The sequence below is a fragment of the Rissa tridactyla genome, chromosome 7, assembly GCF_028500815.1.
Source record: "Rissa tridactyla isolate bRisTri1 chromosome 7, bRisTri1.patW.cur.20221130, whole genome shotgun sequence".
In the NCBI taxonomy this organism is placed as follows: Eukaryota; Metazoa; Chordata; class Aves; order Charadriiformes; family Laridae; genus Rissa; species Rissa tridactyla.
In genome coordinates, this window is record NC_071472.1 from 28,497,495 (window position 1) to 28,523,213 (window position 25,719).

At 39.1% G+C, this 25,719-nt stretch overlaps 1 protein-coding gene across 18 annotated transcripts in view; it reads right to left on the reverse strand.

The window, feature by feature from the left end:
• The window catches only part of ZNF385B (zinc finger protein 385B), a 141,430-nt gene that overhangs the window by 32,633 nt on the left and 83,078 nt on the right, over positions 1 to 25,719 (reverse strand). For 16 of the 18 annotated variants that reach the window (XM_054208653.1, XM_054208656.1, XM_054208670.1 and 13 more), the window contains one exon: positions 6,001 to 6,111. In XM_054208653.1, coding sequence (XP_054064628.1) covers positions 6,001 to 6,111 — 111 coding nt within the window. Of the gene's footprint in view, positions 1 to 6,000; positions 6,112 to 8,344; positions 9,069 to 19,260; positions 25,477 to 25,719 lie in introns of those variants that run through there. The other 2 variants (XM_054208671.1, XM_054208664.1) reach the window with 2 other exon arrangements.

The window sequence follows — 25,719 nt, forward strand, 5'->3', positions numbered from 1 at the left end:
TTTATTTGATGCTATTGATTATTTTGTGTGTTATCTTTTTGACAGCATGAGTGATTCATTCAAATTTGCAAAGTTAACGTTTGGTAATACTTGCCTAAACTTCAAAAATTTGCCTTCTAGCATTTTAAAAAGATGATCACTATCGTCACATAATTTTTATTAGCTATAAATGCATTCAACAATAAGATTACCTTCATATAATGCCAAACTGCTGCATCTGCTTTTTCTGATCTGCCTACCAGGTGTTTTTTTTCCTCGATTTCCAAGTCTTTGCAGGTGACACGAAAAAGCAGCACTGACTTACAGTCGTTACTCACAGAGTACTACACCGTGCAAACACAAGTTTATTTCAATCAAATGATATCCTATCAACAAGATAGTACCTACCAGGCTGTATCACAGCCGAAGACCTTCCTACAAGAATCAAAATGCACAGAGGGAAGTAACTACTTCTTTTACATGTGATCAAGAGATGACAAACTCGGTTTTCAAAAAAAAAAAACACCACGAAACAAACAAAAACAAACCACGCGGGCTGCTGTCAATGTATTTGTGAGTTTGGAGCACAGAGAGGTCTGGCTGCTGAGGAAAGGAACTGGATTAGCACTGACATTATTGTCTAGTGCCCAAGCTCCAAAAGCTCTGTGGACTACCACTACAAATGAGGAGGGAGAAGAGCAGAGAGAATTTACGTGAACGCAAGGTGATGATTCATACACATGGAGAAAAAAAACAATTCTGCAGAAGCCAAACAGGTATCCTTGCAACTGCAACTCACTTTTCTCTTACGGCTGCAAGCTGCAGTGTCAGATGCCGTAACAGAATATAACAGACATCTCTGGGACAGTCTGGCTGAAGCTCCACTGCTGATGGAGGGACCTACTGCCACTGAGCACCTGCAGGAGATGCTGCAGATTCATCTGGTGGCCAGAAGGAATGAGAACGAACAAGCCGAGAGTAAGCAGAGAAGGAATCTATGTGGGATAGAAGACAGCCATTTTTCCCCTTGCCCTGTTGCTACTGGAGACTCTTACGGGTATCATAAGTATTCAGCAAACTCACCCAAGCTGCTTTTTGTTTCTGCTAGAATATCTGTAATACAAATAACTAACATCAACAAGCCAGACCTATGTAAATACTATGAAAACTTGTTTAGCAAATCTTATCTATAGTCCATATAGATATATCATGGGTTTGGAAGGAATCCTAGAATTCTTAAAAGGAAAAAAAAATTTTTTTTCAAAGGCTGAGCTAGATCTTTCGCAGCATGTCTTGCTTCCTCTTAGTGGAATACAGTTACGTCCCTTGCTCTGGTGGCCTTTAAGCAAGTGTAAAATCTGACTCACTACCACAATCTGTTCCATGAAGAGGATTCTTCCTCTTCTGCTGCATGGTCTCTGGTGGTAGTAAACATAACTGAGATATTTCTCATTTTTTCTGAGCTGGATTATAACACAAGTCTGTAGCTTGGACTTTATTGATACACTAATCATTGCTGCACTGGAACACGTACTGTTTCATCATCGTATAGAAATTAAAAGATATAATGGTGCTAACAGATATTATGATGCAAAGATGGAAACACCTGGGTTTATTCTAATATACTGGAACAAATCCAACTGTAACTATTAATGGACAGTGTTGCTTTTTTTTTTTTGCTAAACAGTTTTCCAAAAAAGTATGTTCCTCTGCATAACAGAATAAAGTTTATGCAGGCTGAAAAATAAGTATCTCATTGACTATTCTGACTAATCAATCTCATCAACTACCAAGCCTCATAATGCTATCCTTAAATTGAGATTTCCAATTTAATTCAATAGCAATTGACTCCTGGTATTTACCATCATTAAAAATTAGTTTAGGAAAAAGTCCTTTTCTCTATTCCCTCCTCACTTTTTTGCCATTTCAATTCCTTTGAATTGTTGAGCTCTACTAATTTTCCAGTTTTCTGGTATCATAATCTTGAGGTCAATTAACTTCCTCCTATTTCTTTTAATGCTTTTTCTCCTCACTAAATCCTGTTTCCCCCCAAACCCCTTCAAAAAAAAAAAAAAAAAAAGAAAAAAAAAAAGAAAGGAAAAAGAAAATAGAAGACAAACCTAATGAGTGGGGATTCAGTCCTAGAAAGGGGCATCCAGTATATTTTGTCCTCAGGTGTCCTGCCTGACCTCCAACTGCAGGGCCTGTGTCAGGTCTACCAGCCTGGTGTGGATGTCCCAGATACCTCAGATACTCAAACAACAAGATACTTAGAGTAGTATTAGCTGCCTGAACCTAAGTACCAGCTAGAGCATTTTAACTAGATCATACAAAAAATATTGTTGAAGCAACCTCAGTTATCACTGTTGTCAGGTCAATACTACAGATAGAATCCCCATTCAATGGCCTCAAAGCTCAGGCTATTAAAACAACTTTAGTTTGGTGTTACTTCGCAGAGATGGTATTATATTTTTCCGTTTCTAAAGATTTTGGATCATCTCTTCTGTACTACAGTTTCTCTTGGAGTTGACAGAGCTTGGAAGCGGTGCAGAAAATGTTTGTGCCAGAATTTATTAGCAGAAAACAACTTCCAAATTGACCAAACTTCAGATAATGAATTCTAGAAAAGGACAGATAGAGTTTGATGGCAATGCCTAAGAGTATGATCAAAACCCATCATTTATTTTTTGGAAGAGGATAAACACATCAGGCTAAACCTGGATTGGATTTAGAGTTTGTGTGCAGATGTTTTCTTCATGTTGTACTTTTAAAAAACATTTTAGAAGTACAAGAGACTAGGAGATATTGAACAATTCAGTTAGGAAACACTCTGTTCAAACTATAATATGGTAGGAGAAAAATAGCACCATCCTACCAATTTTTATTTTTCAAAATCCAGAAGGCATCACTTCAACATTAGATACATTTACTCCCACATTGGAGACAGTCTATTTTAAAGTTTCCTTGCATCCCTGATATCAGACTTTCTCTTCCTGCAGCTAGCTGCAGATCCCTGTCTCTGAATCCGATGCCACAACACTCTCACCAAAGCTAAACCTGCAGACACACACTAGCAGAAGAAAACTGAAACCTTTGCAATTTACTGTATTAATTTAGTGGGAGGCTTGACAACTATAAATTGACTGGTCTGAATTTTCTGGGTCTATTGATCCAGACCAGTGGGTGTCCACAGTGTGAGAAGACAATTGCAGGCAAGGAAGCCAATTTTCGTCTTCTCACAGACGAATATCCACTGGTCCATACGTTACTCATGCAATAGATAAAGCACTACTAGAATCAGGTCAGAATCATCAAACACCATGCAACTGAAATTCATTTAGGAGAACAAAAGTAAGAATAATACTTAATAGCTTACTTCTGTCATTTTTATTTCATTTGCTTGCATTTAAGGTCAACAGAAGTCGAAAGGAACAAAATGCCCATCAACAACAAGGAGCACATCAGCCTTGTAGAGCTAGAACAAACTGCAAGTGTGAAGTGACTGGCCTACCAATCTCATTCTGCAATGTCCTATTCTCAAGGCTTTAATGCGGGTTTATCACAGTTTGAGGCCACCCAAAAGGCTTTCAGTACATTCTTAGGATGTTACATGGTGGAATTGATTTCACTGAAAGATTCAACAGTTACAAGGTTCTCAAATATAAGACATGCAACACAGGATGGATTGTAAAGACCGTTCCACTCCCTAAGCATAATTTCACATTATAAAGGGACCAAAAAGAAAAATACAAGCATTTTATTTCTGTGAAGGAGCTTTTAACTAGCTAAGAAAGAACTATAAGAGTCTGCAGAGCTTAGTTGAAAGGCCATTAGCATCACCTCAGTGAAATTATAACAATGGAGATTATGGGGTGGTGGTGGTGAGAACAGTATCTGAGTAGAAGATCTCACTCTCACACTCAAATAAATAACTCTTAAGGTCAAAAGACTGAACCCGGAGGAAAGATTTTAAAAACTTATGTAAGCTTCCCAGGAGAAGCTGAATAAACCAATAAACGGCTAGATAGTTTTTAAAATAGAAGTGAAAATTCCTTCTCCAAATATTCTTGTATGTTGTGGTTATGAAATAGTTATGAAGGTATTTTCTGGTATGAATAACACTACTAAATCTCAGTGCATTCTAAAATCAAATTTCCAGGTTGTTTGTGAATGTCCTGATAAAGCAAACTGCTGTAGAAAGTAAAGAACTGCATTTTATCACTAACTGTGGCACAGTCATAGTGCTTCATCTTTTCTTACAACCATTCATTACAAAAGGATGATGATATTTTCTAGCACCTAGAACTGACCATATCCATCACATTTAGGAAGAAAGGAGCACAACACCATATGAATACATCCGCCCCAGAAGAAGAAACCAGGCTATAATCTGCCATTGCTTTTGTGATGCCACTATTGAAAGCAGAATACGATATGCATGTTTTGTTCTACTTTGTGAGTAAGTCTAGATAGGAAAAATTGCTTGGTTGGCAGATGTACAAAAAGATATCATATTTCAGCTCTTTTTTTGTTTTGAGCCACTAAGTTGTGATTCAATCCATCTGCCTGATATGCTGTTTGTCCACCTTAATGTCTGTGCAGACAAAGTGAGTGACTCCTCTAGTGACAGGACCCATGGTCAGAGGGACCCTGACCTCAGGAGGAGAGGGAAGAGTGTGAAGAGGCTGAGCTGCCTCCCTGGTGACTGAGAAAGGTCCATCTCAGAAGTAAGATTCAGATCCATGGAGCCCAGGAAAATTTTTAAAAACTTTACTGGTTCCTTGTTTTAATCAGTAAAAACAGGTATCTGCACCAAGTATCAGAACAGAAAGATTTTTTTGACCTTAAATCTTAACCTTAAAGAGGAAATATAAGTGAACTAAATTTTAAATAACGACTTTTGAAATCGGTTGACTAAGTAGATATTGCCACTTCAAAGAAAATTTAATAAGCTTGTCAAAAGATGACAGATTTAGAAATCAATTTGAAGGTAGGATAGCACTGCTTCAAAATCCTTTCCACCCTAGACAAGAAAGCCAAGCTGGGGAAACCACTTTACAAGGCATTTTTCAAAGTGGAATCGTAGAGGCAGAGAAAATTAAAGTAATAGGTATGGGTGCTTCATTGCCAATCTCTAGGAGCACTGAGTACTGAAAGGCTTTGAGGAGGTGTCTGCAAACTATTTCTTAGACTGAAATTATAACAGCAAAATATATAATATTAACACATCACTTAAGGATTTGGTTTTACACTTGAAATTGAAAAAAAACCTGAGAAGTTTGAAGGTTCTTGTATTAGCTAAATGACATTAGTAAGTAGTCTCCAAGAACAAATACATATTTTTAAAGTGTCGAAGGTCGTAATTTTCTTAGACGTAGTTTTCTTGAATTTCTTTAATTTTCAAGCTACTTGAGAAAAACATTAACTGGATATGTATTTTAAACATATAAATCAATGTACTCTTTTGTAATGCATTTTTTTACATTACACCTCAGAAAACAGTTTCCTTGAACTTTATCATACTCAAAGAGACAGCCAGAAGTAAATGCTCATGTTTATTCCAAATGAAAGTTACTGGAAGAGTGGCTTTATTAAGAAATCAGAAGACATATTATCATCAAGGATGGAGAAACAACAGCAAAAAGGTATTTCTTCTGGAAGAAGAGTGGGTATGACATGGAGAACTCATAGGAAAGATTTTCTGTCTGCTCCCCCTCCTTTTTTTTTAAAAAAAAAAACCAACCGAAAAAAAAAGACCAACCAACATTTCTTTTTGCAGTACCTCTTGAAGGTAATGGGATACCATCAATGGACGTGGCATTGGACATCATGCCAGACACATTCAAGAAAATCAAAGGCTGATGTACCTCTATGGACTTCCATCTCTGAGTGGACAAAAATATCAGCCCAGCAGGCTGAGCAGAATGTGAGCTGAACTGGAATGATTTGTTTGGGGAAAAAGAGGTTTAGATTAATTATACCTAATGTACCAAAAAGAAAAAAAGAATAGTCAATACTCACATCAGAATTAAAGCGAAGCTGGCAGACGTTACAGGAAATGACTTGTTTCTTCTTTGGTGGAATGGACACTCCAAATGTATGGTTTATGACTGCTTTTTGCACAGGATCCATCTGGAGAACAAACAATAATCAATTTACAACTTTTCAGGGCAATATACAGTACAGAAGAAAAATAAAAAAATAACACTTCCTGCTGGAGTCTTTTTCTTTTCTTTGTCTTTTTGAGATAAACAGGAGGAAATTGGGAATTGGCAGCATGCCAGAGCTTAGGAAGAAAAGGCAGCTCCATTGTTGCTGCCATCCCCAGGTTACTAGATAGTTCCACCCCCAACCCTGCACATCCTCAGTGCTGCAGGGCCCCAACTACCGCCTCTGAATTGCTAAGAGCCCACTGAAAGCCTTCCCTGATCACCTGCTGGTCCAACAGGCACGTTACGAGAACCCACTCTTGCCCCCTAACAAATCACTGTCATTTCTCTCTACTGGTTCTTCTGTTCAGTGATAGATATTAGCATTTACTTGGAAAATATTCTCTCCCGGAGACCTCTTTGTGAGAGGAGGTCCTTTGCAGGCTCCATTAGAAACACTGCTTGCTGGGAAAAAAGGTCGTAATCCCCAAACATTTCCATGCAGAATTAATGAGTGAGAGAGCCCATGGGAAGGCTGAAGTTCAGAAGAGCACAGGGGGAGTGTTTGTACCAGGAAAGGGAACTCAAGTGACCCCACTTCAGAAAACATTTTAACACTGTGAAAAATGTGAGACAAGTGAAGCACTGAATATATTAAATCCTAAATTTCACTGAACATTTTCAGGAACTGGGAATTGATTACATCTTTGCTAAATAGCAGGAGTACTGTTGGTCACAGTTTACAACATCCTCAAGATCGCAGAGAGCTTTGTTGTTAACACTGAAGGATTTGGGAATGATAATGGATGTGAGGGAGACAGAGTTTATAACTGCGACTGCATCAAGGCCTCAACAAAGCATAATATGTCATTTTCCCTGATGTGGCATGGATACGGATTAAAATTAATTTCCTGACCCAAACATATTTTTCTAATTCAAATAAAACAGAATATCTGGTCTGATCTCACAGCTGATCCTGTGAGGTTGGACCAGATGACCTCTGAGGTGCCTTTCAACCCAAATTATCCCATGAGGATCTGTGCACATGTGGTCCTCAATACTTATTTAAGATGAGAAATCAAATCTGAAGAGGAGAGGGCAAAAAATGACAGTCTACAAGAAAAGATAAGAGCCCATTTCCCAACTTCGTTTTTAAACCAGCTCAGGAGAAAATAGTTCAATTTGTTACAATGTTATATTTTTCTGAATCTTTCTTTGCAGTCACAGTGATGGTTCTTTTCCTTTGCAGTACTATTTGAAGAAACCAAACCTGGGTGTTTAATCTTGGGTCATACACGTCACATATTTGGCACTAACCTGACTTACGAAAGGAAGAGAGAAAAGTTGAAGTTACAGATTCATTAGTTAAAGAATTGTAACAGTAAATGAGCTGCTTCCAGACTTTCTAAACCTGAAGATAAAGACTCTAATTTTCCCTTAGTACACATTGAAGCTTGCAGAGAAGCCTGCACTAATGAGGATCTTCTTTGCAGATACACACACAAATACACAAATTCAAGAAAAACACATTGCATCGTATCTGCCTAAGACGACATTCTCCGATAATCCATTACCCAATGTTAAACACTTACTTAATGTTTTTGGACTACAGCTACATCAGTTTCTTGCTACATTCCTTTTAAATGAAATGCGTGTTTTTGTAAATGTCATTGCTAATAAATTTTCTGGAGAGATGATATAATTTTTGTCAGCTTTTGCCATTAAATACTCGGTATCATTGCCATAGGGGTACTGTATTAAGACAACTACAAAAGTAAAACCACCTCATCTAGAATGAACTACTTTATTACATGACACGGTGTTGTTGCAATGAACGTGATAAAGTCTAAAAAAACCCTAAAATAAATATCCTTATTTCCTCTTTCCTCTGTTTCTTGAAGGTAATGACAGTCCAAAGTTTAAAAGCTTAAAATATAACAAAAAATATCTCTTTCTGATTTGAACCATTTATTGCAACACCCTGCATAATATATCATAATTATACATGCAGATTAAAAGTTTTTTGAGTATCCATTTTGTAATAGATATGCCAGTCAATATATATTATTACATTTAGAACATATATTAAAACATTGCTGTATCATTAGGGAATAGTATTTTTCTTTTCCTAAATAGAAGACATGTTTTGTTTTCCAACTTAACTACTAATTGTTAGATCAGGTAATCTAGAACAAAAGAGTAATGCTGAAAAGTACCTCAACCATTTGAAGTGCCTGAGATCGGTGAAAAGAAATAGCATAAATACCCACTAGCGTCTGCAGTCCCGTTTAAAAAAAATAAAAAGGGAAAAAGAAGCAGTGATCAATGATTCCTCTGTGCATTCCAGATAACAATCCACAGCGCTAGCGTCAGGCAATGCAGTTCAAAACCATACAATGCAGGCTGTACCCAAAGTCCCAGTTTCAAACAGATGTAGCAGCACAAGGACAAAAGTCTACACAAATAATACAGCTCACGCTGCCTCCAGAAAGTACCGCTCGGGATCCCCGGGGGAACGGTTAATGATCCTTCCCAAACCGGAGCCCTGCATGTAGTCTGCTCATGATTAGAATTCAAGAAGTGCAACATTAACAATTAATAGGTTTTAAATATAACAGAAACTGGGGTGGATTACAGCACGCTGGAAAAATAAAATAGTATCTCTCTGTTAGAAGATTAACGTTGCAGGGTAAACTGATCTCAGATCACTACACAAAATTATCCTCTTCATTGCAGGGAGGGAAGGAGTAGAAAAGAGAGAGAGAGTAATTTGTTGAGGTATATATTAGGAAATGACGCAGCATACTTTGCCCAGTGGGGAACACCAGTATTTAAAAACCAGTTCTATAAAACAAAATAATAACAGAAGCTAACAGCTACCACAAATGCAAATAAAAATCTGCACTACACTGTTTATGCTACAGGAGGAATTAATAAAGCAATTCACAGCGCTCTGGTAGCCATAACTAAGTTTAACAACCTTTTAGTCTTCTATTTCAACCGGTTTAATGAAAAGTTAAATTCAAAAATGTCTTTCCAAAAATTTGAAGATACTATCTTTTTGCAACAAGTCTCCTTAAAATCATCCAAACTATTGAGGTGAGCAAGGATTAACAGAATCCGGACAGGTTTCAGCAGTACTCTACTACCACTTCTTCTACTTCCCGATTTCAGAACATGCAAGCATGAGAAATACTCTGCAACGACTGAGGCCGGAGACAATGACTTTCAAAGCACTTAAAAAATGCAAATGTAGCAACAGACAATCCAGAAGCATAGAAGAACTGCTAACCTCTACCGAAGCTCCACCTAGCCTGTCGTTATATCCCCCAAAACAATCATCTGCAGTTATCAAGAAAAGAACAGGAGCAGCACAAACGTACATTGTATTTCCCCCAACTATTTTCACAAGGTTCACATATTTTTGAACAAAACTTTGCCAGAGCTGGGCGTTTTCTGTGTATTTGGTAAATCGCAACGACTTTCTCTTGCATAGTCACCCCTTGAGCTGACATAAAGCAGTTTGCATTCTTTGCATTGAGTTCCAACGCCTACAATCTGTTGTGTCAAGAAATAAATATTTTTGTAGCTCCACGCAACTCAATTTTGTACGACCTGTACCACATCCCAAGTTACCTCTATGTTGCTCAGTCATTCTGTGAATGGAAACCATTCTGTTCCTTTGAGCATCCTTGTTGCCCTTCTCAATTCTACCACGATTTAACAAATTCAACCAAAGGCTTTGAAGACATGGACAAGAACCATATGCAATACTCAGGGTGGATCAGTACTGAACTCTGAGATGATGTTTTCATGGAATCACTATTATAAACCTGAGTTCTCACTGCCAAGTGTTAATGGCCAATTCACAGCACATTACTATCTACATGAAGTTTTGTGAAGTTTTGCTTTGTATTTCTCTAGATGGAACTTCACCAACCATTTATTGTCTGGCTTCTCAGTCTCATGATGGTCTTTCACAATGCTTTGGTCTTTCTTTGTCCTTACTACCTTGGAGAACTTAACCATTAGCAAATTTCCTCAGCTCCCTTATCTCATAAGTATCTTTTTGGCATACAAGGATCCTCTTAAGCCAATTTAGTTTTCTTAAAAATTTTTGCCAGAGGGTTCTTTGAAAACCCTTTTGGTAGTTCAAAATATGTCAATTAAAACACCCTTATTCACATGTTTGTTGGCCTCTACAAACAGGTTTGTAAAGAAGGATTTATCTTTAAAAAGGAATTACATTGACACTTTACAGGCAGTTTACAGTATGAGGTAACCTCTTATACTATTCTTATCAAGGTTTCTATTAATTTGCCTGGCAAAATATGCCACCCAACAGCTTACATTCTCCATGGAATGGGTTTTAAAAACTTGCATCACATTTGCCACCTTTCAGTCCTCAGGTACAAAAGCAGTTTTATATGAGCTGTTACACACTATCATCAGTAATTCAACAATTTCATCCTTGAAATCTCTTATAATTCTTGCTACCAGAAACTCCCCCTGCCCTGCTGTATATCATGGTTCCATGAATTCTTCTGGGGCCTTCCGGGAACTGAACTAGACTACTAAGAGACATCAAAGTAGGCACAGGAAGGAGAAAAAAAATTGAGCAAGTGCATCAGGAGAATTCCTTCAGTGAAACTGAAGTTCTGGTTATTTTAAAAGATCTCTTTACACATAGGAGACAATATAAACACTAATTTGTGAGCCTCAAACTGTACTGATCGTGTCAAGAGGTGAATTGTTGCAAACAGAAAGGATAGGTAAAATTTCTAAGCCTTTTGTTTAAATGAGGTGACGCTAATTGCAAGAAAAGCTGCTTTTTGCGATGTTGGAAATCCATAATATTTGTATTATTTTTTGCTCAGGTGCAATCTGCAGTTTAAAAGTTTGGATAAACCCAGATGCTTATCTGAGTTGAAGCTTTTGGTGCTTGCCTAGTATCCAGAGCTAAATTGTTGGTTAGATGTCCGAGCTAGTGATAATGCACTGATTTACATTTGTCATTTCCACCCAGTGACCTAATTTCTAAGCTTTCATTCTCTTCTTGATCTGCTTAGCTATTGAAGCATGCTAAGCAAGTGTCATACATGCTATTTGTACCACTCCAACAAAAGTTTACATGTAAAAGCTCTGTCTTTTCATAACAGCAGCGTAACCTTAAATATGAGTAAGGTTTAAAATTGTGACTGAAAATTTATGCCCTCAGTTCAGTTACCTCTCATCACGATCTTGGGTCAAATCTAGAGTTGTCCGTTAGACAAGCATTTATAAATAGAATATTGGTAAGTGGGTATAAGAGATTTAACTGAGTATCACTTAACCACTGGGCATTAGGAAGCTTCTGAAAAAACACTGAGGGTGGCCCTACGGCATATTGTGGTGTTTTACTCTGATAAAGCAAAATTTTAAACCGTATGTGGAACAAACTGATAATATAATCCAATGTTTCCCTCTGACAATCAAAGGGAGAAAACAGTGGCATATATGAAATACAAAGGCCAGAGCAGGTTCTAAATTAAGTTCTGGGATTATTTTAAACTGTTGGACAACACTATTTATTTGTGTGCCATCATTATGATGATGATGTAAGTAGGCAAACAGCAACAAACATCCTGTAGATCAGATCTTTTCAACATTCTTCTAGATTACAAGGTCTACGTGAGCTCCTCCTGTGTTTGAGCTCCAGTTGTCAGGAAAGCCGAGCACGTTGGCCCAGTGGAGAATGACCACATGCTGAAGCTTATCATAAATTCTGCCACATATACGCAGCCTCCCACCATAACTGTACATATTATGATGACTAAAAGAGTGACAGTACTGAAAACATATACTCAACAGAGCACATGTTTAAAATGCCCAGCATAAAATCAGAAACGTTACCATCGTGATGCAATACTTGGCACATTGGCCAATGCGAACTAGCAAGAATCTGTTCTCTCCATGTTCATGCTGCTTTTGTCCTGACAGGGAACATATTTCTCATTTGGTTAATGCTAAGTGTAATTTACTGTTCAAATCAATGCCGTACTGTTATACATTTGCTTGCTTATTTTGCATCACCAGGAACACTTGAGTCAGTTCTACCGATGGAGTTCTACCTGAAAGGAGGTTGTGGCGAGGCAGGGGTTGGTCTCTTTTCCCAGCTAACAGGTGACAGGACAAGTGGAAACAGTCTCAAGTTGGGCCAGGGGAGGTTTAGATTGGCTATTAGGAAAAATTTATTCTCCGAAAGGGCTATCAAGCATTGGAACCGGCTGCCCAGGGAAGTGGTTGAGTCACCATTCATGGAGGTATTTGAGAGATGTGTGAACTTGGTGCTCAGGGACATGGCTTAGTGGTAGACTTGGCAGTGTTATGTTAACGGTTGGACTCAATGATCTTAAAGGTCTTTTCCAATCCAAATGGTTTTATGCTTCTGTGATGTGCACAACTTTCCTTTTTTGTGGGAACACTGCCAATGCTCCTTGCGTATTGGCCTTCCTTGACTAGCACAGAGTGTGTCCCCATAGGGATGTATTTCTGTAGGGTGAGCCTGCAGTTCTCTAAACACCACCTACACACACCTCTACCTCTATGCTCTTCACAACTTTTTGGGGTTTCAATAAAACAGGCAGATGTAAATACCACGACAATAGCCAATAATGAAGCCCAGGGAGGGCTTCTGTCAGATACCCAGCAGCTGATTCAAAGGCTTGTGCGAATGCATAATTAGAACAGAAAGAATAATTAATTTACAATACTATAGAGTTTTTTAACATGATCCTGTGGTCTAACTGAGGGTTGTTTTAATCAAATTTTTTTTTTTTTTAACAGGCTCTCTTACTGTACTTACGTACAGCAAATGTGCTGTACACATAGCACATTTGCATAGAACATGAAATCTGGATCTCAATGAAATCAAACCCAACCACACTCAGGCAGCAATCACGGAATCACGGAATCTTCAGAGTTGGAAGGGACCTCTAGAGATCATCTAGTCCAACTCCCCTGCTAGAGCAGGGTTGCCTAAAGCACATCCCTCAGGGCTGCATCCAGGCGGGTCTTGAAAATCTCCAGAGAAGGGGACTCCACAACCTCCCTGGGCAGCCTGTTCCAGTGCTCTGTCACCCTCACTGTAAAGAAGTTTTTCCGTGTATTTGAACGGAACTTCCTATGTTCTAGCTTGTGCCCATTGCCCCTTGTCCTGTCGCTGGGAACCATTGAAAAGAGCCTGGCTCCGTCCTCCTTAAACCCACCCTTTAGATACTTGTAAACATTAATCAGGTCCCCCCTCAACCTTCTCTTCTCCAGGCTGAAGAGTCCCAGCTCTTTCAGCCTTTCCTCATAAGGGAGGTGCTCCAGTCCCACAATCATCTTGGTTGCCCTTCGCTGGACTCGCTCCAGTAGTTCCCTGTCCCTCTTGAACTGGGGAGCCCAGAACTGGACACAGTACTCCAGTACTGTGGAGCAATGAGTCCATGATTTTGCCCCCCCCCCCCTTTTTTTTTTTTTAAAATTCTGATGTCTTTCCCCAAGTGCAGAAAGACATAAGCATCCACTAAGAAAGAATTCAGCCCACAGGGACTAATATTTCCCTTCCCTTCCATATGGTTCCCAAAATACAGTAACAACATTGTACTCTGAAGGCAAATCTCTCTGAATGCAACTTCTCACTGTGTTTGTCTCTCCCCCTCTTGATCAATTTGGCAGCAAGTTCCAGCTTACCCAAGGAAATCAGTAGCTGTGACCTCCACACACTACTAGTAGTCAGTGAAATCAGCCTGGAGGCATTTTAAAACAAAATAAAAATCTTGCTGTAATTCACTTGCTAACACGTCAGATACTATGGCTATTCATGAAAAGTTGTTGAAATAACAGTGAGTACTTGAAGAATAAAAAAGGAAGAGATACCTGTGGAGTTTACACTTCTACTTCATTTTCAGTACAAGACAACTAGAAGAGCACCCAGAGCTGGGGACAACCTTTTATGTCTTCAAAGAGGTGAAATATTAATAAATTCTTCTTCCTCGTTTCACTTACAGAGATTAAGGTTCAGCTGATTTTATTTTTTTAAATTCCACATTATTTCTGTTAATAGTTGCAGTGCTGGATCCTGGACTCAGGAGACGAATTTTTTGCCTCCAGCAACATAGCAGTTAGGCTTCCCTCCCTACTTTTTTATGTTCAGTCCTACGGCATAATGCAGAGCCACTACATGTGCTGCCCTCTTGCGTGTTCCCCTTTTAAAGAAAAGCTTGGACAGAAAAATATCTGCCTGTATTCACAATCACACAGAATACTGAAAGGGATGTCTGCAGGAATTTGCAGATTTGTTTTAGGCCAGAAGGAACCACCACATCCGATTTCCTGAAAAATTCATGACATGATTTCATTCAATGGAGCCCTTCCTATTATGAAGTCCGATAATTTGTGGTCAACCAGAGCCTAAATTTTGGGAAGAAACTTCAACAGCTTGATTTAAAAGTTTCCAACTAAGTTAATTTAGATCACGGGAAAGCAATGCTCACCATGTCTATTCTAAACCGCTTGATCTAGTCGTGCTTCTCTATTAAAGGTCACCCTGATTTCAGATACCTTCTGAACATGTATGCACTCATACACTGCAATCAGATCAGCTCTTAACCTTCTCTTTGATAAACCAAATAAGTTCCATAAGCGTTTCACTATAAAAGCCTTCATTAATTTGGTCGGTTTTCTCTGACTCCTTTTCACATTTTCCGTATGCCATTGAAACATAGGTACAAAAAAGTTAGAACAATACGCTCAAATACACTTTCTCTTTAGCTACTTAATTACACCTTTTTTATTTTAGAAAGAAATTTAGCAATCCCTAAATCTTTATTGACATTTATCCATCTTGTGTGCTAGCACAAATAATTTCACCATCACATGTCCTTCTCTATCTTAGGATGTGTTCTGACACAGCCTGGGAGATGGAACTGGTTTAAATAGCACCAAACTGGGAATCTTATGTTGAAGCAGACTGCTTTCAGTTGGGTTTTCACTTAGAAAGTCTGATTTGCAAGACTTTGTTGGACCAAGCTCAGGAGGCCAAGGATGAATCCCAGCCTTCTCAGTAGAATTTTGTTTCTCCTAAACCAGTCCGAAATCATGGTTTAGACCAAAATAAGCAAAGAGAAAAACATTCTACGCTGTCCAACTGAAATAAAATCAGGCATTTTCTGATCTTTTGCTCTTCTGTCTTCCTCTGTATTTGCACTTCTCTGGCTTAAATCAAGAAACTCTGATATTAAAAAAAATAATAAATAAAAACAGCTAAATAATTCTAATCTCTCCCTACACCTCTTTTTTTCCCTGTATAACGTAATATGATTAAGCACAGAGATCAAAAGAGAACTGAGAACATTGTGCCCTTGTCGCCAAGAAGGCCAATGGCATCCTGGGCTGCATAGGGAAGACTGTGGCCAGTAGGTCGAGGGAGGTCATTCTCCCCCTCTACTCTGCACTGGTGAGGCCACAACTGGAGTACTGTGTCCAGTTCTGGGCTCCCCAGTTCAAGAGGGACAGGGAACTACTGGAGCGAGTCCAGCGAAGGGCAACCAAGATGATTGTGGGACTGGAGCACCTCCCTTATGAGGAAAGGCTGAAAGAGCTGGGACTCTTCAGCCTGGAGAAGAGAAGGTTGAGGGGGGACCTGATTAATGTTTACAAGTATCTAAAGGGTGGGTTTAAGGAGGACGGAGCCAGGCTCTTTTCAATGGTTCCCAGCGACAGGACAAGGGGCAATGGGCACAAGCTAGAACATAGGAAGTTCCGTTCAAATACACGGAAAAACTTCTTTACAGTGAGGGTGACAGAGCACTGGAACAGGCTGCCCAGGGAGGTTGTGGAGTCCCCTTCTCTGGAGATTTTCAAGACCCGCCTGGATGCAGCCCTGAGGGATGTGCTTTAGGCAACCCTGCTCTAGCAGGGGAGTTGGACTAGATGATCTCTAGAGGTCCCTTCCAACTCTGAAGATTCCGTGATTCCGTGAAAATAACTTTTAATTCTTTTTTTGCTGTTATTTTTTTAGTGCTGGGAATATTTCCTCTGCTCTTCCTTCCCTTCATCCATGGATATATTTATTGCATGTTAAAAATAATTTCTGGTTTAGAAAATTGTAATTAGGAGAGCCCTAGAAAGAGTGTTCTGAAAATTAAATACCACTGCCATTTTAGAAACTGTCGTGTAAAAGATTATTAAAATTTAATCTTTGATTCTTGTAGAAAGACTTAAAGAAAGAAAGAATCGGTGAGACACTACAGCAAAAAAAAAATTCTGAATCTGGTCTCTGTTTCTTATAATGCTTATTCTCAAGTGAGGATATAAATACATAAAAGGATTGTGTTTGTAATGTGAACACCAACAAGAGATTTAACCCTTATGGTAGAAAAATGCCAAATTTTCTGCTCCATACAGGATTGGAGATTTTTATAGGTGAAATAAAGAAACAGAAAGCTATTGAAAATGTTGTGGCATAAAGAGAATTTCCCCCCCCAAGCAAATGGAGAATGAGGAAAAAAGCAAGTATCTGATGTTTAACGCTTTTTTTTTTTTTTAATACTAAACTAAACCAGCTTTAAGTAATCAACAGCTTCTTTTTTAATCCACCCAAATTACTTCTCTACCATAGTACAAGACTTTATATCTGCAAGATGAACTTTTAGGATCATGACAGACCAAATCTGAGAAAAAGAACAAAGTCAAGTACAAACCCAATGGCTAAACTTAATACTCAAGGACTATGCCAATGTCCCTTCCCTTTGTGGCTCTCCTGGCTCACAAGTCTAATTGTACTTGAGTCACTTCATCTGAGTCTTATATTATTCATTTCTGAAATGGGGATAAAAAATATTTGCAACCTCATAAAAAGGCTGAAAGGTCTAAATAACATGTTTACAACTCTTCAAAATCATCTGATGGAAGATGCTATATAACTGCTATTTATTGTTAAGGCTGCTGTTATTCAGAACACTCGGCTGTGTTCAGCTAAACAAAAAAACACTACCAAAACCATCTTGCCTCCAGATCCAGCAAAAAAAATAAAAACGTACTACAGTTTGAGACTCGCTGAAAAGCAAACCAATAACATACTCTGAGAGCAAAGCTATTCTTGTCACGATACCTATTACCATCTGATGGTAAAATAGTATGAACATGTAAAATAACATGAAAAATTACCTTTCGGTAGAATCCTGCCAGCAGACTCAAGCCTAGGAGTTTGTAGTCAGAAAAGCAGCTTAGATAACATGGAGGGTAAACAAGACTCCTAATTTTTGCTTTAATCTCTGAGACAGTCCTTAGATACGACCCTTTTCTTCTTAAGGGTCTGCTCTAAGTTTTGCTGACAGTTTTCTTGCTTCTAGCCTGCTCCAGAACACCAACAACACTAAGATGAATGGTATCCCATTAGGTAGATTTGACTTTCCTCGACAGTTCTGAACTGTGCAAAGAGAGGTTAGGGACAATCTCATGGCCTTGATTAATTCTGTGAACAGGAGACAACAAAGACGCAAGAAGCCTAGTCTTCTGAAATGAATTAATATCATTACCTTTCACATACTGAAAAAGAAAATCTAAAAAGAGGATAAATTATATGTGCCTATATACATTTGAATATAAATGTATGAAATGGCTGAATATAAATGAGAAGCAAATCAGAATCAAGAATCGCCTAAGTATGCTAGCTGACAGCTGTCATCTACCCTTCAGAGTAGGTAAGGCATAATAGGTGTTCATCACTTAAAAATCAGTAATTATGTTTCTAGTTTTGTTTTGTTTTTTTTTTTATCTGTACCACACACTATACAAACAGCCTTTAAAATTCTTTTGATTAAAAAGCGCTTTATTTAGCTATGAATCTTTAAAAGAAAGTACCATTTCTAATTAAACCTGTCCTGAAACTTAACGTAGTATCAAAGCCTGTTGTTTTGGGGTTTTGGTTTTTTGGGTTTTTTTTTGAGATTTTTTTGTTTGGTGATTTCCTTTTTCTTTAAATCTAAGTAAATGAGACACAAAGCAAGGTAGAAACCTGTCTCTTCTAACAAATACATGAGCAAGAGACACAATCCTCTTGCCCTAGTGTTAACCTGGGGAAGAAGCTGAAGTTCGTGGTATTTCTGTTTTGACACCAGACAGATTGGATACAGAGAAGACCAGTTGAAACGAGTTGGTGAGTGCTTCAAACCTGCATATCATTGGTTTTCAGGTATGCTAAACCAAGACAGTTTTCAGACCATGACTTTAAATTGCCACACAGTACTTTTAAATGGTCATAAAATTGACTGTGTCTAGATTAAAAGACCACTGTCACATTCAGAAAGAAGGAGTATAAGAACTAATCCTTAGCTACTTTCTTATCACTTATTAATTTATAGCTATTGAAGTAATTCTTAGTTTCTCAGGAAACAACGTGACGAAGGTCTAGGGGAGGCCAGGAAAGCCAGACATGTACAGCAGGATGCTGCAAAAGCAGCCACTTCTCTATTCATCAGACACACGGAGAATTTAGATTTCTCTAAAAGCATTCTAGACTTTTGCTTAGGACAAGACTTATAATTAGAAACTAGCAAAACCTTTATAAGCACAGTGGTGCAACACGTGCACTATTTGTCTTAAACTACAATTTTGCGACTGCTTGCATTGAGGGGAGATGTTTTCCTCAGAGTCTATTTGCAAAACATCCTTCAATGTTTTAATACCTAAAATATACATGGCTAACAACCCTCTTCCTTTAACCAGCTTCCTTGGGTCATGAACATACTACTAACTTGAGAAGAAAGCAATTCAATGAAGATAAAGGCTTCTTAGCTTTTCCCTACACTGACCAGTAAAAGAAATAAATACTGTTGTATCATCGGAGAGACTACCTCCAAGCTTTCAGTAAAGAGAAGTGAAACAAAGGAACCTGCAGCCAAGGACCAGATTTTCTGGAGGACGCAGCAAATGGTAGGACTTGTATGCAGAAACCGTATTTCTTCACAGAACTAGGCTGATCACCTAATTTCTTCTATGTACAACAATGGAAGTAGTGCAGCAATTCAGGAACCATTTCTCAAAAGCCACACCATGGATGCCGGGCTCCTGTAAAGCAGTAGGGAAAGCAGAACCGAAACTGCACCTGCTGATTTCGGTTTCCCAGCAGTGCAGGTCAGTGCACTTTCCCCTTTGGGACAGGGTTTCCTCTCTGGCTGCTGATCTGGGAACTGAGGCGAGGAAGTTTATCTATCCCATTCCTGTTAGAGAAAATATAAAGTAACAGGAAACTTTAAAAAATAATTACTATTTAAAGAGATTCTTCCTTAAAGCCAGTCTGTAGTATTTTAAGATTTTTTTTCCTGTGAATAATACATATGAAAGACTAGAAACAAGGCAGAAAAGTATGTATTTAGGCTCACCTATTTAACAAAGAGTTGCTCTTTGAAGAGATCCCTGAGATGAACTAGGGAACATGCATCTTTATGTTAAAATACCACAAACCGTAAAAGCTGTCAAAGATTGAATAACTCCCTGCTTTTTGCAGCATTTTTTTTCCCATATATAACTTTATGTATCTTACCAGGTGTTTGCTTCAAGCTCAATCTGTTTTTAAGGTTTCAGCTGAAATGGCTCAAGTATTTTGTGGGAAAAAATATACCACCTTAAATAAGCATTTTTCAGGGCCTCCAAAGGCTGAGAAGAATTCTTCCACAAACTGCTCCCACAGTTGAAAGAGGTCTCTGCTGGTTTGCATCAAAGCCATAGAAATGGCAAAGGAGTTTTGCAATGAGGTACGTTGGGAGAAGAGTCAGACGAGAAAGCAAAGACAAGCCACAGAGCAGAGGTCTGTGCTGCCAGAATTTGGGCTTTATTATGTGGTTCCTAAGCCTCTGCTTTCCTCACCTGTAAACACCTGGGAAAACACCTATTATTCTCTTCTATCACCTTTACAGGCTGATTCCTCATGTTGTAGTTTGGGTGATTTTGGCTATGACTTGGAAAACACAAACTATTATATCTATAATAACTAAAAGTGAAATAGGAATGTTTTTAAGCACTTGACACACTAATAGAAATCAAACCTGAAGTGCTTTTTTGTTCCTGCATGACTACAAAAAAAAAGATATAAAATGTCTGTAAGAAAAAAAAAATCTTGCCAATTCTTGATTAAAAAAAACCAACCAGCAAAAAACTGCAAACGCTCAAATACTCAGCTGTCCCACAGAACACCTCTCCTAAGTTAATTGCTTGTATTTCCTTTCTGTGCTGTTAGTTAATGAGGGTAAAGTGTAGCTCTTACAAAACTTCACCTGCTCTCTGGAGCAGAGTATTCCAGAGGGAGAGGAGCAGAGCAGGTCACATCCCCCCAGCACTTCACAGAAGGGAGAAGGGGAAATCAGAGCGCGTGGACAGGCTACTTCAGTCAAAAGGACCACAGATAACAGCTTGGCAACATCCCGTCGGCTGCATCTGTAATTTGCTCCTCCTGTATACAGCCCTGAGCTCCAGAGCGTACTTTGGCAGTGCAGCAGGGCATTAAGTGGCTGAATTCAGACCCCGCTAAGGAAACGGCGAGCTCCCGAGCCGCAGTGCCGTGCCAAACCCAGAAGAGGCACTTGGCGCAGAGGGGCGAGGGAAGCCGGCGATACAAGTGCCCTGCGCTCTTATCTGCAAACCTCCGCTCTGCCTTGGCTGATTATTGGGCCCTTCAAATGAGAACTGGATGGGCAGCAAATAAAATGAGGGACACAATTCAAAATGCAGAAAAGGAAAGAGCAAATTAGTTCCTCCCAGTAGCTGTCTTGGGGGTAGGCCAGGGATACTTAAGAGTCCAGCAAGGCTAATGCTGGAGGAGAGACAGAGATTTCTGACTAAGTTACTAGTCAGCTCCTCTTTCCCTTCCTGCAGCCCATTCCAGCTGGCTCACCTTCACTGGCAGATTCAAAATACTTCTGGTCCGCTTCGCAACGGGGCTGAGGGAACTCTAATATAAAGAATCAGCATAAACCTGAGGAATAGACACTGAAGAAGTAACTAGGCCACATTAACCCTCATGTCCTCTAAAATAGGAAGCTGCAAACTAGCATTTAGAAACCAATCATGGGCTAGTTAGATGGAAAATATTTCACTAATGTGAAAGGTACAAGAGATGCTATAATCTTTGATTACCCCTGAGGCCATAACAAACTCAGAAGGAAGCATATGAATTGCTGATTATTTTCTATGATGACAGAATCTGAGAAGTTGCTGATACTGCTTTTGTGCAGACTGACAGGTCCCTGGCTGTACCACTGCGACTAAATTTGAATCATGTAGCGCTGCTCTCATTTCAGGACAAGGTAGAACGCGTTGGAGATTTGAGATCTTTTTTCTGGGGAGTATTAGTCCTTTATAGGGAGCTGCAGACAGTGATCATTTAGCTTGCCTTGCAAGACAAATCCTGGCTTTCAAGCACTTTAGTACACGCATCATGATAACCTTCCATGATGTGATCAGAAAGTGTCCTTTTCTCATCCAGTCCACAAGATAGATGACACGAGAAAATGAATCAGGGAGGTGTAGAGAAAAAATGGTACAGCAGGTGAAAGCCAGCGAGTGTAAAATTCAAGACTATATTACATTAAACGCACTGCAGAGACCAAATTAAGATTACTGGGCAATCTTTGATTTCCATTGACTTTATGCACTTGACTTCGAAGGCTTACAGATCTTTAAACGTAATCAATATGCCAGATGTTACCTGTTAAGGTATCGTAAAGTAATTTTAGCATGTTAACAAAGGGCTCTACTTAATACCTTTTTGTACAGCATCCATTCCAAATTGGAGTTACCAGTTTGGGAAGTTCCTGTAATGCTGTCTCCCATTCTGCTATAAACAAGAATATTTTAAGTAATACCAGCCAAGAATTTGATTCAAGTTATGCATTTCAGACAGAAGGGTATGAGTAACTGAGCGAGGGCTTTTAGAACTTGATGCCAAGAAAAACGTGCTGTCACCTTTGGATCTGCTGCTGCAGCACTTCTGAGAGAGGGTTTGTCCTTCCGTGCAGCAGTTCAGGTTCAGGCTGTGACAGCCCAATCATGCCTGTCCTGTTCTCACAAAACTATTTGCTGGTGCTGTGAAAAGACTAGGAATGAAGAGAGAGCACCTATTCTACAATACCTCTCTGCTTGAAATCCTTCATTCTGACCTTAGAAGGTCCCTTTCTGGCTGATCTGTTGAAACAAAAAGGCACCCTCACTGAGGAATAAAGGCATATATCCGAGGAGTTAGTGCAATCATTCCCCAATTAATTTTTCTTATATAATAAGCAAGTACTCAGGAAGAAAGGCAAATTTAATTGGGGCGTGAATTGATAAGTACTGTACATACATCCACAGCATTTTTAGAACTATTAATGTTTTTAGGAGAAACAGAAGGGAGGCATTTTAAACTAAATCACACAATTCCATCAAGAAAGTAAGATATAAGTGGGGCAGGCATTTCTTTTAAAAAAATCAGGGTCTGCTCAGTGCTTCATTTGAAAGCACCCCATGTGGAGAGAAGCAAGCGATCAGAACACTTTGACAAACAAAATGGGAACACTGATGTTTCATCTGGATCATCACAGGTGTTTTCAGAATTGAAAACTGTCAAAGTTAACTATATAAGAAAGGGTTTACCCCACATTTAAAATATATTTCCATAAATAAGAAAAGTTCTTTTAAAAACACTCTAGGGGGTGTTCCTTTGAACATGTTTGTAGTTAATATGTTTTACCTTGTTTTTCCTGCCCTGGTAGTTACTGTATCAAGCTCCTAAGCAGTAACTTTTCTTTTTTCCTGCCACTGAAATTAAATTAGAAACCACTTCCTGACAATGTTTAGAGAACAGGCTGTATCTGCCTGCCATTGAAAATGAACAGGTGGATCCGAAGTAGTTTTCTCTTGAGGCCACATTTCTTTTTGCCACCCGCAGTGAACACACGCAGTTTGAACAGTAGCCCCGGCATGTGCCGCAGGCTCCCCTCAGTCCTACTGAAGGCACAGAGATTGAGCGCCGCACACCAGAGGTTTCACCGCCTACAGCCCTTGACAAGTCCTCTTGTGAGTGAACTGCACAGTTTTCCTGATTGATCTGTACGGCAAATGACGGCTTTTTTGGGGAGGAAGAGACAAAAAGCTCTTCCGATATCCTGTTCCTGCACAAGATGAAAAATTAAGGCACTTTGGATGACGCATACATTATGGGCCAACTGGATTTAGCTTCTACTCATTTAAACCTATCTTCTGGAAAAAGGCGTTTTACAAACTTTTACACACTCCCCCCAACACTTTACAGTGAAATATAATAATTTTAAAAAAAGATTATATATACCCAAACACAGAAATCTACATTTTCAACACTTGTGCTAAGTCAGAAAGAAAGGAAGTGCATGACAGCTGGCATTCACTGGGCCTGTCAGTAGATGACCATGAATGATTTAGTTTTCCAACGAGATTTAAAGTCCATTATAAGACTGTTAGGGAAAAGCAATACCTGCAAGATTTATGGCGCAATCTGTGAATTAGAAATAGAGTAGTACTCTACCACTGTTCCTCAAAAAAACAGAGCTTAAACATGCAGTGTCTGCGGTGCACAGCAGCAAAAAAATATAATAATATATAATTATCAAGAATTCCAAGGGAAGCAGTAGACACTGAGTCGACAATATTTGCCAATTACCCCAGGCCACTTTTTTTAAATAATACCCATAGAAATTTGGAGAGGAATGACAGGTATGAAGGATAAAAACTCTGGGAATTAGGCAAATGGAATGTAAGCCAGATAAATGTAAACCAGCATACACAGGCAAAAACAATCTAAATACCCAAATTAATCTTTCTCTAGAGGTTACCGCAACTCGGAAGTTCAATAATACCACCAGTAGGCAAATAATGGTTAACTGTACAACTACAGCATTTCTAAAGAAAAGGTTCTCCGAGTATTTATGTACAGTTCTGTGAAAAAGCTTACCTATAAAACCAGTGCAACTGGAAAGCAGACAAATCAGTGACACACAAAATTCTCAAATGTGTTAGAAATAGGATGGAAAATGAATATGAATTGTGTCATGCCTAAAAGTTGAGAATGACACACTGCTTTCTTAAAATTGTATAGAGCTTTGGTCCTGCACTTTAAACATACCTGGATATTTTTTAATCTTTTATCTATTTGTACACATCCACCTGCACGTACCCCCCCAATCTATACACATGCACATGCCCACAGTTCCCTCAAAAATGCAACATTTTCACATATATGTTTTGCAATGAATTAGTAATATTTGGTACTGTTCGTAATATGCGTTGGGCTGCTGACATTTGAAAGCAGCTGATACGTTACCCACAACCATCCCGCAGCACTGCGTGCCGTAGCACAAGGCCTGTCAGCAAGATGTATGTGCAAGTCATGAAGGAAAAAAAAAAAAAATAAAATCCTCCTGCTGTTTTAACTTCAAACAGAAGGTGAGTCTGCGAAAGGAAACACTTGGCAGTGGTTCAGCTGATCACTGTCTGGCGGTGGTGACACGGCTTCCCTTTACACACCCCCCGCAATTACAGTGACAAGTGCGATGCTGGGTGTACAGTTCAGGCAACGGTCACGTACGAACAGATCATACTCGCTGACTTGGCAGAAATGACCCAGAGCAGTTTCCTTTATGTTGCCATTAGCCGACTATTTGCCAACTCGTTCCATGCTGAATTACCTCTACACATGGAAACCTGAGTGGCAACATGCAAAATACTGGTTTTGCTGTACTCAATGCATTTAACATAATACTTAATTAAACAAATGATAATGTACAACAGCAAAAAGCATTTTGATAACATTCAGAACCATTTTATGAGCTGTTAAAGAAGTGAGAACTACAGAAGAGAGTATTTTTGCTATTGCTGCTCTGATAAATGTGGAGAACTACAGAAGCATTGAGCATTACTTTAGCAATAATATTTTTTTTTCAAAAACACAAGATGCTTTACCATAAACTAAAGGTAGCAGGTTCACATTTTTAACATTGGCTGGCTATGCAATTTCAGACTTTATTGTTATTATACAGAATTAACAAGATCCTCCAGCTGCTCCACTGGCTGTAAAAGACTTAGCTTGGTCCACATCAGTGGAGGATCTAGGCCTTAGCTGTCATACCTGTTTTTCCATCAGCTTTTGCTTTGGCCTTTTTTACAGCACATGGAAATGCACATGCCCAGGCAAATGTTCAAAATTATTCTACTGCTCATCAAACCTTTATCGTGGTTTTTTTTTTTTCAGTGTACAAATGCCACCCCAACAGATCAAGTTATAGCAGCTTTCCAGTACTTAAAAGGGGCCTACAGGAAAGATGGGGAGGGATTCTTTATAAGGCAGTATCGCAACAAGATGAGGGGTAACAGTTTTAAACTGAAAGAGGGGAGATTTAAACTAGATATTAGGATGAAATTCTTTACTGTGAGGGTGGTGAGACACTGGAACAGGTTGCCCAGGGAAGCTGTGGATGCCCCATCCCTGGAGGTGTTCAAGGCCAGGCTGGATGGGGCTTTGAGCAGCCTGGTCTAGTGGGAGGTGTCCCTGCCCAGGGCA